General features: G+C 42.8%; 1 protein-coding gene across 2 annotated transcripts in view; it reads right to left on the bottom strand.

The window, feature by feature from the left end:
- Window positions 1-287: 287 nt before the first annotated feature.
- NTRK3 (neurotrophic receptor tyrosine kinase 3) overlaps window positions 288-15,063 on the bottom strand; it is a 749,187-nt gene continuing 734,411 nt past the window's right edge. For both annotated transcript variants that reach the window (XM_084817344.1, XM_084817345.1), the window contains 2 exons: window positions 8,378-8,536; window positions 288-704 (listed from right to left, as the gene is read on the bottom strand). In XM_084817344.1, the coding sequence (XP_084673470.1) occupies window positions 519-704; window positions 8,378-8,536 (345 nt within the window). In that variant the 3' untranslated portion in view covers window positions 288-518. The remainder of the gene's footprint in view (window positions 705-8,377; window positions 8,537-15,063) is intronic.

Genomic DNA, 15,063 nt, shown 5'->3' with positions numbered 1-15,063 from the left:
TCTGCCCAACAGCTGGAATCAAAAGAACGCAATAGGATTCACAGTTCCACAACTTGAGTTAAAGATTCTGGGGTCCCCCCTCCCACTTTCTTTTTAACACAGTTGAGGGTTTCTCTCTCTCTTTCACTCTCTCTATGTCCTTTTTCTTTCCACTTGTAATAGTTAACATTTTCTGTAACATCAGCTACTGGTACAGGTGTCTCTCTTCTTCTTCTTTTTCTTCTTCTTCTTCTTCTTCTTCTTCTTCTTCTTCTTCTTCTTCTTCTTCTTCTTCTTCTTCTTCTTTTCTCTCTCTCTCTCTCTCTCTGCCAAACTTATAGGTTGTTTGTTGGGTCCTTCCTATATTTTATTTGTCTTCTCTCTCTCTCTCTCTCTCTCTTTCTTTTTTCTTTTCTTTTGTTCAGTGTTGTATGTGTAGCAGGCACTTGAGTTTATATGAGTATGTTGGCTTGAGGTCAAGGGAGAGGTAGGGAAGGGAGAAGAAGGACAGAGCAACAATTTCTGAAAAGTGGCCACTGCTAGCCAAGGATGTCCAGGTAGATTGGTGTGGCTTTGCCCAGAGTGTGAAGGATCTTGTAGATTTCCTTGATGTTCAGTCGCTGCTGAGGTTCCCTCTGCCAGCAGCCCAACATGATGTCATAAACTTCCTTGGGGCAAACTCGAGGCCTCTCCAAGACTCGGCCTTGGGTGATGCACTCAATGACCTGCAATGCACAACAGAGGAGATGAATTTCACACATGTCCCAAACCATTCCTTTTATATTTTCTCAACTGTGGCTGTTGATGATGGATGATGTTTTAACCCATACGCATTCAGGAGTGCATTTCTGGACCTTCCCTGGCTGTTTTAAAAATGTGGCTTGTGCCACAAGTTTATTGAATGGTATTGGAGGGCCTATAGCTTAGCAGTATTGCACATCTTTTGTGCGCAGGTATCTCCAGATAAACATGGATGCTGGGGGCACAATCTCTACTTGTGACTGTGGAAATCGGTTGCCTGCTCAAGTAGACAAAAATGGGCTAGATGGACCAATGGCAATAAGGCAGCTTCATTATGATTACTTATTGATTAATGTTCAACTAGCTCAGGTATAGGGATGCTGTAAAAATTGAGATGGACTAAAATTAGCTCAGATTTCTAAGAATCCAACCTACAAAATCTACTGTGGAGTGCTCCCTCAGGCCATGTGGATTCCATGGACTTTCGGATGATTTTTTTTACTTTCCTGAAATTTACGCATATACATTCATAGGAAAATATGTAAGTTTCTGCTGAGGAAATGTTGAATGGAATGGGGGACAATATGCTAACTTACGTACTGAGGTACATTATGTAAACACTTACGTAAATATTTATGTAATTATTTGCATATTTTTCTGCATGACAGAAAAAAAATTCATCCATCTTTGGGCAGACGATGGAACAAAAAGCACCTGACAATCTGTGAACCACAGATGGAATGGATTTTACACAGTGTGTATACCCCTACTCAGGGGTGGGAAACTATGGGAGATCCAGGGGCCATTTTCATCCCCTAGATCCCTCCACAACCCCCCCCCCACCAGGCTGCAATTTGCAGGGAGACACGCAGTCCATGGGGCACCATGAAATAAATGAATGGGCAGTTTGTCATCAAAATTCAGTGGCAAACTTCTCCCTAGTGCTCCATAGCATTAAAAGGGTCACATTCAGCTTGTCCTACAGCTAACTTTGAGCTTTTCTCAATGAGGCTTTTATTGTGCACATGGCATGCCTCAGTCACGGATGTTTACAGGGCCTCTAGATGATGTCTTTGTCCTCCTACTGTGTTTCTCCTGTCATTTCCAACCACTTCCCCCTCTTTTTCTGCATGGGGAAAATGGGGGATTGTGAAACCAAACTGACACCATTTACCAGTGTAGTTATGCCATTCTGCTTTGTTCTGTTGGGGGGAGTGGCTATGATAGGAACAGTGATGACTGCAGTGGGAGGGTTCCTTGGCCACACCTTCTTAGTTCCAAATAGCTGAAGCCGGTCAGTAGATTGGAATGGAGTAGGGACCCCTTCCCTTCACCCTCAAAGGCTCAAAACAGCCTCCCATTCATCAGCATAGGTGCCAGCAAAATGGAAAAAATAAATATTCAAATTTGTGCAAGCCAAAAAGTTGTGCAAAAGGGAAGTGGGGAGCAGAGTGCTGGTGGGAATACCAAGAGTTGTTTGTGCAGCCTTGACCAACGTGATGGTCCCAGCCCCCCACAATGCACTTATAAGGGGAGGGGGCAGATATTTCCAGGAAAATGAGGGGGTAAAGATTCAAAGTTGTGCAACACCCCCCCCCCCCATGACTAGGGATGTCAGAGAATTCCGCCATGGATCTCAGTGAGGCTGAATGCCAGTGCATTCGGGCCCCCGAAATCCATGGCGGAACGAAGCCCCCCCACCCCCCCACCCTGAGAAAGGTGTGCGAAACAGAGCACTTACCTGTTGCCGTTGGTGCTGCTTTGCGTTTCCCTAAACAGGGGCGCAAATGGCGGTGGCTACAGCGGCCGCCATTTGCGTTCCCTTTTTTTGCCATGATAGGCTATGTAAATACTTATGTAGCCTATCACAGCTAACGCAGGGACACCATTTGCATCCCTGCAGAGGCCGTGATAGGCTATGTAAGTATTTATGTAGCCTATCAGGCCAAAAAAAGGGAATGCAAATGGCGGCCGCTGTAGCCACCGCCATTTGCGCCCCTGTTTTTTTTGCCGTGATAGGCTAAGTAAATATTTACGTAAATAGGCTGTCACACATCCCGACCCATGACATACTTATAAGGGGAAGAAGCAGATATTTCCAGTGAAACATGATACAATTATAATGAGAAGGGGAAGGGGGGGGGTCATCACAGCAGGTACCGCTTTGTCTTTGTGGACAAAGAGCCTGCCAGACTCCACCTGCCAATGAAAATGGAATATCATAGCGATATGGAACAACAACAATAAGAAACAAACAGACAAACAAAAAACACCCTGTAAAAGACCCATCAAACTTCACCACCAAATTCAGTGGGAGGAGCACAGGTGGGGGGGGCATGTTTCCCACACTGAACTAGCTAAAGGCCTGTCAAGTTAGATAGGAAAGGAATGGATGGAGAGTTCAATTTCCAGTCCCAACCTCACTTCTTCCCCATTGCCCCACCCCACCATATTTAATCCAGCATCCTGTTTCCAACAGTGGACAGCCAAATGCTTCCATGAAGCCCCAAACCAAAACATGAAAGCAGCAGCCCCCACCTCCCTGATGTTGCCCTCCAGCAATATGTATTCAGTGGGATGTTGCATCTGAACTTGGAGGTTCTACTCTTCATCATGGGTTTAGTGTGTGCTAAACATCAGGGATACCATTGGAGTGGAGGCTAAGTCCCTGTCTCTGGTGATCCCAGTCTGAAGAACCCTCTTCATTATTACCCCAAACTGCTATGGAATCATTTGCTTGATTCCACAGAACTCAATGGAAGCCATTAAGAACTAAACCATCCCTTATCTGTGCATTCAAAGCTTATGCTCTACCAGACCATGGGGAAAGTTTGATGGAAACATTGGAAAAGTGTGTATGTGTGTGTGTGTGTGTGTTGTCTGTCTGTCTGTCTGTCTATCATCTATCTATCTATCTATCTATCTATCTATCTATCTATCTATCTATCTATCTATCATCATCTATCTATATCCTGATACATTTATAGCAATTGCTTTGAGGGCTACGCTTGGTCCATGGACCACTTCACCATGAAAATCAGAACACATTACCCCCCCCCCCGGTGGGGAAATAAAATATCATGCAAAAGTGATGCCAGGGCACTGCTCCTGTACAGTCTCTCCATTCCAAGGTTAATTGGCCTCATCTTCCAAAGTGGAAACAGCAAAAAGAACATTTCCATTCAAATAAAGCTCTCTTTGGGAAGGAAGCAGAAAGGGAAACAGAAAGAAAGCCCCAAACCTCATGACCCATAGCTGTCAACACCTCAGTCTAAACCCGCCTTCCAAATCTAATGAGAGAAACACCAAACAGTGGAGCGGCATTAAGCTTCCCGGCACACGATGGTTTGAATCCTGATCTGCAGAGGAATAGGATGTAAAAGTTGAACGGGGTGTGTGTGATTTGTCAGACAGATGTTATTCCTGCTTGCCCCTGGAGCTGATGAGCAGCATCACAGTGGTGTCCCAGTGACCTGCCACGTGCAGCTGATAAACGCAGATCTCAAACAGCACACTGAAAGAAGCAAAACCCATCCGGGGAAGAGGGGAGCAGAGTTTATCACTTATGAATAGCAATGGGCCCTGCCACACATCCAAAAAGATAGTTATCACTCTGGGTTTTGCATATAAATATAGTGGAGGGCATAAAGATTAAGAAGTGCTGAGGATGGTGAGGAAGGGCAAGGAAAGGGAGGGGGGATAAAAACATGACAGGCTAGCAAGGATACTTCGCCACAAAACTAGGAGCAAGAGTGGGAGTAGCAAGAGTTGTTCGTGGAGCCTTGGGCAGTGCCATGGTTCCAGCCCTGCCATTGGATAAAATATACAAAGCTCCATCCTGACAGGAAGTGGAGCTTTGTGGGTGCAATATTGCTAAGGAATGGCTTTGTGCTGCCTGTTCAACTGAGACACAGTTGACAATGACACCGATTTCACCTTCAGTAAACTTTGACGTAAACAGAGCACGCTGCCTTGTTCAGACCATTGCTCCATCTACCTGAAGATTGTCTACACCAGCCAACTGGCACCCTCCAGATGTTTTGACAACAACTCTCATCATCCCCAGCCAGCATTGGCCATGTTGGATGGGGATAATGGAAGATATAGACAAACACTTATTGAGGGTGCCAGAGTGGGCAAACACTCTCCAAGTTTTAAAGCATTTCACACACACACCACATATGGCACTTAGCATCTCTTGCACGCAAAGGCCTACCACTGAGATATTGTCCTTTCCTTTATCACTGAGTTAGAGCCTTTCCCTCGGTCTCTCTGTGTGTTCAGATCCTCTTAACTGGAAATGCCAGGACTTGAAGCTAGGACCTTTGAAATGCAAGCTATGTACTCTGTCACTAAGCTAGGGATGCCACAGGGGTCCAATAAGGGGGTGAGTCCAATGGACTCCTTCACCCCTGCTTGACCTCCTTGGCCTCCACCCCTGCTTGGCTGAGCCGCTGCATACTTATTGGGCCGATTCGATGAGTACCCACCATCCGTGAGTGCCCAGTGGCCGCCCACCCCTTAACAAGCCTCCATTTTGAGTAAAAATGGTGGCTTGGGTTTTGTTGATCTGTAAAGGGGCCATTTATGCAACATTACAGACATAGATGGACCATTTACACCTGTAATGTTATGCAAATGGCCCCTTTACGGCCACCATTTATGCAACATTACATTTCTGGAAAACCCCGAGCTGCCATTTTTACACAAAATGGTGGCTCGCTAAAGGGCCGGCTGGCTGCTGAACACTCACCACATGCTCGCTGGGTGGTCCAGTGGATCATGTGGTAAGCAGGTGGCAGCGGCAGTTCAGCGAGCACCCAGTGAGGATGGACAAATGTAAGTCCATCCATCCCTACATTGAGCTACAAGCCCTCCACTCATTTCAAATGAATGTGAAACAACAAAAGTGTCCATAAGAATATCAGCATTTCCCTGATGATGATGATGATTTAAACTTCTCCATTTAGGAAACTTGGAGGAAGCCAGAAAGAGATACATTGCAATGAAATTTGGAGGCTAATACTCATTGCCTTGAAATTCAGTAAAAATGTAGGATCAGTAAGCCTTTCAAGATTAACCCTCAAAGTCAAACATCCAAAGCAGACATTGAAAATTGGCTTTAACTAATATTTCTGAATTCTGAAATGTTGTCAAATGACACACTTCCATATATCTTTCCCCCTCAACTGCACCCAGATATATTGTCTTCCTGCTGAACTCGCACAAAGCTATGCAATGAGTTTCCTAATGGGCGTGTGTGTGTGTGTGTGCACATGACATTTTAAACAGTGTCACCAAGCCTCATTGAGTGTATAGCTGGGCATGCATTAGGTATGGAAACCCCATTAATTTGTCTCTGTTTACAGCACACTTCATCGAGGGATCTATGTCCAGAAAGCTGAAAATGCACATTTCTCATTAAAAAGAAAGGGGAAAAAAGCGAAGTTTCTCGATATCCATTAGTCACACAGGATGATAAATATGAACAAATTTCCCCACACACAGCTTGGTCAATTTTGCATCTCATTCTCATCCATTGCACCCCCTGCTAAGCTGTATTATAAACCTTGGAAGATGTTTCTGCTGAGGCACTTGGATATAGCCAAGTATTTTTCTCTTTGTAGGTTTAGATTATTTCTTAAAGTGGCTACCTCCGCTCCCCCATCCCCAACTGGCAATATGTTCTTAATGCTGAGACGTAGGGCATTTGTCATGGGTGGAATTGGAGGAGCTTCAGTTCTCTCCTTCCACAAACAGTTTCTGGTTGGAACTTATGACAGGAAGATATTGCTTGGATAAAGGAGCTGGATAAAATAGGGAGATATTCTAGTTAGGTTAGTGGGCTGTGTTTTTCCCAGGATATTTTATTATCCTGTTGCTCGTCTCTCTCTCTCTCTCTCTCTCTCTCTCTCTCTCTGTGTGTGTGTGTGTGTGTGTGAGATTTAAATTTTAAATGTTTTCCTTCTGACATTTTCTTCAGTAAAATCTAAACCATGTTATTTGAAATGTTATGGTCTCTTTTTTGGGATGCGCACTCCAGCCCATGTCTAACACACACACACACACACACACACACTACCTAAAGAAGACACATGAGACCCAGAGAGCTTTAAGGCTGGTTTGGTGGAGGCAGCCAGAGAAATAATAAAATAGATCTGGTGGCATCAGAAAAAAGCCACAGAAAGGGAAGATCAGAAAAGGATGTGGGCACACTATTGTGCCTCTTTTTCCTTCCCCTCGCAAATCAGGGCATTGGTGGTCCATGACATCCACACAGGTTCATGAGAATGTCCATAGAGACCTTGCACAAACATTCTGATGAAATACCTGTATGTTGTGAGCAGAATTTGTTTCCATTACGCTGCCCACCCAAACACTTCCCACTTTGAACCTCTGAAAAGTGTACAGGAATCATGTGTACTTTTATTGTATGAACCAGACCTTAGCACTTAATTTAGCCATGAAAAGAAAACACCCTATTAAAGATTTTGGTGCTAGCTGGAAGTATTTCTGGGGCTTCCAAGGCTACAGTTGCTGCTTAGGAGCTCATGTTCCATTGGCAATATGACTGTCATTCTGTGCCTGAATACTTGCTACCAGCTCAACTTCTCCATATATATGTCTGGCACCTTTTGATCTCTGCTTTTCACATTTTTTGCCTTTCACATTTTTTCGCCTTTCACATTTTTTTTGCCTTTCACATTTTTTGGCTGGCAGGATGTGTCTCTTCCTCCCTTTGCTTCTTCAATTCCCCAATGTATGGGGTTCATACTGCCTTCCTTTGCCATGGCGGTAGGGATGTACAAAATTGGCCTTACCCGGCTCCGCCGGGTTCCTGGCTGGCCAGCTCCGCTCCGCGGGGATTCCGCAGAGCCGCCAGCCGGCTCCCCCAGCAGCTGGACATCCGGCTGCTGGCTAGCAGGGACGCAAATGGCAGTGGCCATAGCTGCCGCCGTTTGCGTCCCTGTAGTCAGCCGTGATAGGCTACGTAAATCTTTACATAACCTACCATGTCTGACTTGAAAAAAAAACACAACAACACGCGTACACAAATGGCGGCGGCTACGGCCGCCGCCATTTGCGTTCCTTATTTTGCCCCATCTTAGTCTAGGTAAATATTTACATAGACTAAGACGGCGAAAATAAGGGGAACGCAAATAGCGTAGTGGACGCTATTTGCGTTCCCCCTTATTTTCACCATCTTAGTCTACGTAAATATTTACGTAGACTAAGACGGGCCAAAATAAGGAACGCAAATGGTGGTGGCCATAGCCACCGCCATTTGCGTATGCGCATTGTTGTTTTTTTAAGTCAGACGTGATAGGATACGTAAATCTTTATGTAGCCTATCACGTCGTTTGTTTTTTTTTTAACACTGGAAATGGTGGCGGCGGCAGCCGGTTCGAAGGCCGGCCACCGCAGCCGCTGCCGCCGCAGCTGCTGCCGGAGCCGCCACCTCCCAGAAGATCCGCCCCAGGTAAGTCTCATCTTGGGGGGGATCCGCAGGGGGGCAGGAGGGGTGGCAGGCCATTCTGCCACGGAGTTCAGGGGGCCGAATGCACTGGCATTCAGCCCCACCGAGATCCGTGGCGGAATTCTCTGCCATCCCTGCATGGCGGACTGCTGATTCTGCTCATCCCAGTTTGGTTAGTACCTCTGTGTTTGATAGCTGGAACCACGGCTGCTTCCCGTACGTGAAGATCTCCCAGAGGATCACTCCGAAACTCCAGACATCACTCTCTGTTGTGAATTTCCGGTACATGATGCTCTCAGGAGGCATCCAACGGATGGGTAGCATGGTATGTCCTCCCACCTGCATAAAGGAAAGGAAGCACAACACAACTGTGGTTAGCAGATGTGTACGAGGATCTGCCATGGTCAAGTGGCACAGGACACTGGAGTTCAAGTCTCACTTTATCCACAAAGCTCATTGGGTGGTTTTTCAGTCTGCACATACAGCAGATCATGCATTGAAAACGTTCCTGGATTATACCTCTGCTAACTCTAAATTGGACCAGTAAGATGCCACATGATTGAATGCCCCCACACACTCACACCCCCCCACACACAGCTTTCCAGATATAGGGATCAGATGAGAACATGATTTTAGTTGAATATGTGAGAATGTAAATGCAGGTTGTACCCTATTTTCTACACAGAACTGTTTCCAGGGTAGACACTTTAACATGTTTGAGGCAGGTTGGAGGAGCTTGTTTCATACAGTGACATTATCTACCTTATATACTAATAGCAAAGTCATTCTTCAAGAACCTGTCCTTAGGTAACCAAAATGTACAGGACAGAGGCATCAGCAGACTTATGGAAACCCCAAGGTTTGCAGAACTACCCCCTCAAAAAAAAAAAAATAACATTAGGGGGAGACTGTCAAGGTGAGGGACCAAAACAGCTCAATGAGGACTAGACATGGTCTATGGATATGGATGCTGACTGACTGTTGTGGGGATGGGAGGGGAGGAAGATGGGGTGAGGGAAATGTAATGGAGACTCCTGGAAGAGGGCATGGCTGGCTGGCTGACACTCTGAAATGGAACACTACAAGCACACTACAACATGTTTAAAGTTTTCATGTGCCCTTCACACAATGCCATAAATGTACACTGATTCATAGGCAAAAAAGTGGGTCCCAATCTAAGGAGCTTAAAACCTCTTATCTAAAAGATTGGCTGTTTCCACATGAATCTGCCCAGTAGATCATAATCAGAAGTAGGGATATGTGAGGAATCCACCCCATATGGGGCAGCAGGTAAGGGATTCCTCCAATCTGCACCTCCCAGAAATGGGCATGGATCAGATGCAACTTGTATCTGGAAATCTGTGCATTTCCAGACCTGCAATGCATTCCAAGGACCAAGAAAAACACATTCGGAAAAAGGAAAGAAAAGAAAGCACATTTGAAAAATGTGCAAAGAAAATTGTGTATGCTTAAAAATACGTAAAAAAAAGTGTTGTAGTCAATGGGTGCTTTATTACAAAAAAATGCACACAAGTTGAAAAATGCACACACAAATGCACACATTAAAAAAGCAAAAATTAAAATAAAATTCCATACCGATTTTTCCCATACAAAACAAAACATAGAAAGAAAGAAAGAAAGAAAGAAAGAAAGAAAGAAAGAAAGAAAAACATCAGCACAGAGCAGTGGGAAAAGAAGAAATCCCATGGAACTGGACTTGATGGACCCACCCATCCCTAATTCCAAGCCCTTCCCTGGATGCCACACCACCATCATAGGTTAGGTGGATGGCAAATGGGAAAAGAACCTTATCTGTGAGGGCTCCATGAGGTTGGAATTGTCTCTTTAGGACCACCCACACAAAACGGCCAGTGACCCAGCTAAGGTTTTTATTTGCCCGTACTTTTAGTGCTTAGCACATTGAAGCTTCAAGGGCAACAATTGGGGTGCAAAAACTGAAGCTCTCCTCCTCAGTTCTGGCCACCACAGCCTTTTCGTTCCCTCCCGATTTAATATAATGGAGGAGCAGTTATGCTCCATGGCATTGAATAGAGGGAGATTTCAAATCAAATCCCAAGTTAATCAAAGGCAACTTTAGGAAAGCTCACTCATTTGTATACAATTTTTTTTTCCCACAGCCACAAGGTCTAGAAACCTGTGCATCCTTTTAATATAGAAGCTCTGATTCTCAGAAACCTTAATATCATATTTTGGGCTCTTTCTTTTACATTTCCACAAGACCTTGGCATGCATACTGCCTGACAAAGAATGAAAATATCTGAAATACATTTGGATTTCCTGTTTTAAATTATATATTTTTGAGCACAAGCCACTTTTCCTATCATGGCTATTTTTGTGCTAAGGATGGGTTGTTCTTCTTTGCTTTGCTTTGTTCTGGCTTGCTGTCTTAGAAAATCTACAAAATGGCATCAATCCACTTGAAGCCAGGGGCACGCACATGAGCGACTTGCAGCTGCAGACTTTTGAAGATGAGTTGGCCCTTATGTACACTATGTTGATGAGAGTGTGACAAGCAAGATTAAAGGCTTGTTGTGCTTCTGAAGCACTGATGCTTGCACAGCTCTGAAATCATCTGCATCAAGGTTCCATGACTCCAGGGGAATGCAGGAGAGGGAGAACATTTTTGGGACCAGTTTCCTCCTTTCCTTTAGGTTATTTCTGTGTGGCAGGTGGATGCATAAAAGCAAAGGAAAACAGACTCAGTTCATGTGCACTAAATGAGAAAAGTCTAGGAAGGAGACTGAGTAACTGTCATGGGATCATGGGAAAGCATCTAAGGTAGCATGGGCTGACCAAAGGAGGGTCATATCATGACTTCCTTATTTGGGAGCAAACTTTGTTTCCTGGCCAAGAGAAAGAGAATCAGCTTGGCATTCCTTTGTCAAGGTTAAGTTGCGGTTGTAGAACAGTACTGGTGAAGTTCTGAGTATTAAACAGAGCTTTACAGTGAATTGATATATAAACTACTTAAGATCACTGGCCTATCAATTGCTATAGATTAAGTGACAACTAAGAAAGGAAATGCCTGAGTAAACAGAAAGAAACTGAAACATCAACAGCTGCGCAATACCAACTGTCACATTGAGCTGCAGACTCTGAGCTGTGCTACTAAGCTATACAATTCATAGGAGTTAGAAAGTGATTTATATAATGTGCCTTTAAAAAACAAAAAGGGAAATAACTAAGCACTGAATATTGGATGATTTTAGTACTCTGGCTGATTAATTTCATAAGAGAACTGGAGTAATATTATGTAATCAACATGTGCAGTGTGCAATTCTTTAGTCATCGTGCATTACTTTTCTGTATAGCCTTGGGTAACTGTTAATGTTCCAGATTCTTTTTTTATATATATAGAACAAATCATAAGGACATCAAAATCATTTGAAATGGAATCGTACCTTCAATGTCTCATTAATATAAGCAGTATGAAAATAAGCTTAATTTTGGGGAGAATCAACACATGAAGAGGGAAGCAGAATTGTGCCTGCTGGCAGAATTGTGCCCCATCTTCATGCTTCGTTGATCTGGTCATCTGCACAGTTTGAACAAAAGGAACAAAACATGTGTGTCATTTGTACATGTGCAGACGTCATTCAGGAGACCCAAGTGCTAGAGGTGGGGATGGACAGGTGAGGTGGGATTCCAGCCCAGTCCTTTCCAGGTGGGGTGGTATCCCATTCACAGAGCTTTAGACATTTAGGGAATACATTGTCTTTTCTGGTTGGTAAATTAAAAATAGTTTCAAGGTAGTTAGAAGTAATGCATTAGAATGCATGCTATTAATCAAGGTTCAATTCATTATGTGCAACTAATTAATCAAGATTGTGTGATATCTCCTGGAAGGTATTTGAAATAGCATTAAAAACAAACAAACCTAGAAATGGGGAAGGACAACAGCAAGTAAGGATGGAAAGCAATTCCCCATCGGTTCTGTGGGTCAGATCTTAACAAAGCAATTTTAGCCAATACAGAATTAAGTCAGATACATCCACCAATATGAAACTAGCAAGAGATATTATGATGGAATTCATGGCCTAGAGAGCTAGGAATGAATGCCATCTGTGGAAAACTTGGAATCAAAGTGGACAATGCAGAATTTCAGTATTACACTTTTTATCTGTCCTTTCTTTAATACTTCCCCCCACAAAAAAAAATGCAGAAAAGAAAAAAAAATAGAAGAAAGATGTATTTTACATTTTTAACAGAAACATTAAGGTACAAAAATGCACATTAGCAATGGTGATTTCCATTGCAACTAATTGTCAGAAAAGCGGTGGGAAAACATCTTCACTATTGGAACTGTGGATCATGAGAAAGAATTCATTACATTAATGGATTAGTGACAAACAGAGGACTCTGATGTACCAGAAAAGACTAATTGCATGAGTGCCATTGCACCTGAATTACAGAGAAGACATTCAGTGCTGAAAAAAGAAAAGAAAAAAAAGAGATGGCAGTATATCGGCTCGATGGATTACAGAACAATCTTAAATTATGGAAGGGAGTGAAATGGTGGATCATCTGCCGCTTTCAATCCCTGCTAGCTTGCACCAGGCAGGGTAGTCGGGGGGTGGGGGGCTTCACCACTACTTCATCATGTTCTTCTTCTTCTTCTTCTTCTTCTTCTTCTTCTTCTTCTTCTTCTTCTTCTTCTTCTTTTTCTGTAGTTCTTTATTTTAAAAATATCCCTCCTGTTGGTTTCATTAGGTGGGAGAATATCTACATCACATTCAGGCTAGGATACGTGAGAGGCCCAATCCTGGGACCTTCCAGGGGAATAAAGGCTACGTCCTGCCTGTCTCCACCCCACCTCCAGAACACCTTGCTTCAGGGACTGCCACCAGAGCAAAACACCACCAGCTTTGGATCTATGTCCATGGAGTTTTCCGTGGGTGTAGCAGGACCAACTGGAGAGGATGCCCCCAACCACTGATGGAGCTTTTCAGCAGCAGCAGAGAGTCTTGTCTACCCCACCTCTCTAGGGTTTAGCATGCTTCTTTTAATGAGTAAAATTAGAAAACTAATTTCCCCTTCTTTTAATCATTCTCTTTTTATTTCAGTGTTATACAACTGGGTTGGAATGCCACCAATAATCACATGAGTTAATCGATCAATGCAAATCGGTTGAATTATATTTTTATATACAGTGAAATACTTATCCAAGTATACCAGGAGAAAACTGATTATTGTATTATTTCAGGAAAATCATATCCAATACACATATTGGGAAGTTGCAGATTGGAGAGAATTCTGTGCTGCTTCTGGTAATACGAAGAAAGAGAAAAGGAGTGGCTATTTATTTAAAGAATCTCAGTTTAGAGGTTAATTATGTGTTTGAATAAAGCAGATCAATAGTTTTATAAAAGGAAAAACTTCAAAGAAGAAATTGAGAATAAGATTCACACACACACACACACACACACACTCAATACAGCATGGAAGATTATTATATTTTTAGAGCCTTGAATATATTCTAATAGATCTGGCATCTGGGGTAATTATTTTAGAAGGTGATGTGAATGTGGTCATAGACAATATGTTAGATTGAGCTGGAAGGAACAGAAAATGACCAAAAATATCTCACCATGTTATTTACGAAAGGAATACGATATTCTCAATGTCTATACAAATGGAGATGCCAGCATTTAGAAGGGGGTGGGGTGACTATACATGATTATCCTTCAATGCAAGGAACACTTATTCTAGAGATACTTCAAAAGCAGCATAAGACAAGCATTCTGGAGTGATACTTAAACAATTTGACAATGCAATCTTGTACATGTCTATTGAAACATAAGCTCCACTGATTTAAGATGGGGTTAATTCCATGTACGTTTGTACAGGAGATAGGAATGTAGGGATTTTGTAAAATCGGTTTTGCCTACGTTTCATGGATTGTCAGTTGCCTTTCATTCTGCTGTCCACTCAATTTCCCGAATTTGGGAAAATTCACATTTGCTCAAATTTGCTTTTCCACAAAACCACACTTGAGACATTGCACAAATCCCCTTCCCCGCCCCCGGATATGCAAATCCCTGCAAAATGTACATTTTCATGCTTTAGCCTATGGAGGAAATGTGCATTGTCAGCCAGTGTTTGTTTTTTTTTAATTACTATTCTGCGTATCTTTCTATGACTAAATTTGTATACAATTCCAGAAAGTTAAGAAAGAAGAAAGAAGAAAGAAGAAAGAAAGAAAGAAAGAAAGAGTCCTCAAATCTGTGGAATCCATGTGGCTTGGGTAAAGGTGGTCTACTGTGGAATCTACAGGGTGAAATCAAAGAAATCCTAACTCATTTGATTCTGTTACGGATTTCTCTGGCATCCCTAATAGGAGTGCAGCCTAAATTGTGTCACTTTTCTTTTTTTAAGAAATTAGATAATATAGACCCTTATAGAGCCTATAGAAATATCACATACTCTAAGCAAAAATGTTGCAATTTTAGGTAATAAGGTTTACAACACAATCCTATACATGTCCACTCAAATGTAAGTCCCATAGCATTCAATGGGGTTTATTCCCAGGCAAGTGGTTATAGGATTGCAGCTTCACACACAGTTTTGCGTTACTCAGAGTTCAATCCAATTTACATAGATTTACAGCTATCCAGTTGGAAAACATTCACATGGCAGACATTTAAATTAGATATTGTATTATTAAAGAAAAAGAATGACTCTGACAGATAAAACATGAATGTAATCCTTTTATGATATTAATACAATGCCAGAAAGTTAACAAAATGGGTAATGAGTAAAGTGTATTCCAGAGGTTATTCAGGTATTCAGCAGCATATCTGAACCAGGAAGGTTATGAAGAGAACATATTTGAAAAATAGCATAAA

The sequence above is a fragment of the Heloderma suspectum genome, chromosome 11 (genome assembly GCF_057233095.1).
Source record: "Heloderma suspectum isolate Gila_16-S chromosome 11, 16-S_ref, whole genome shotgun sequence".
Taxonomy (NCBI): Eukaryota; Metazoa; Chordata; class Lepidosauria; order Squamata; family Helodermatidae; genus Heloderma; species Heloderma suspectum.
The sequence above is the reverse complement of the archived record's forward strand: the minus strand, read 5'-3'. Positions and strand labels throughout refer to the sequence as shown.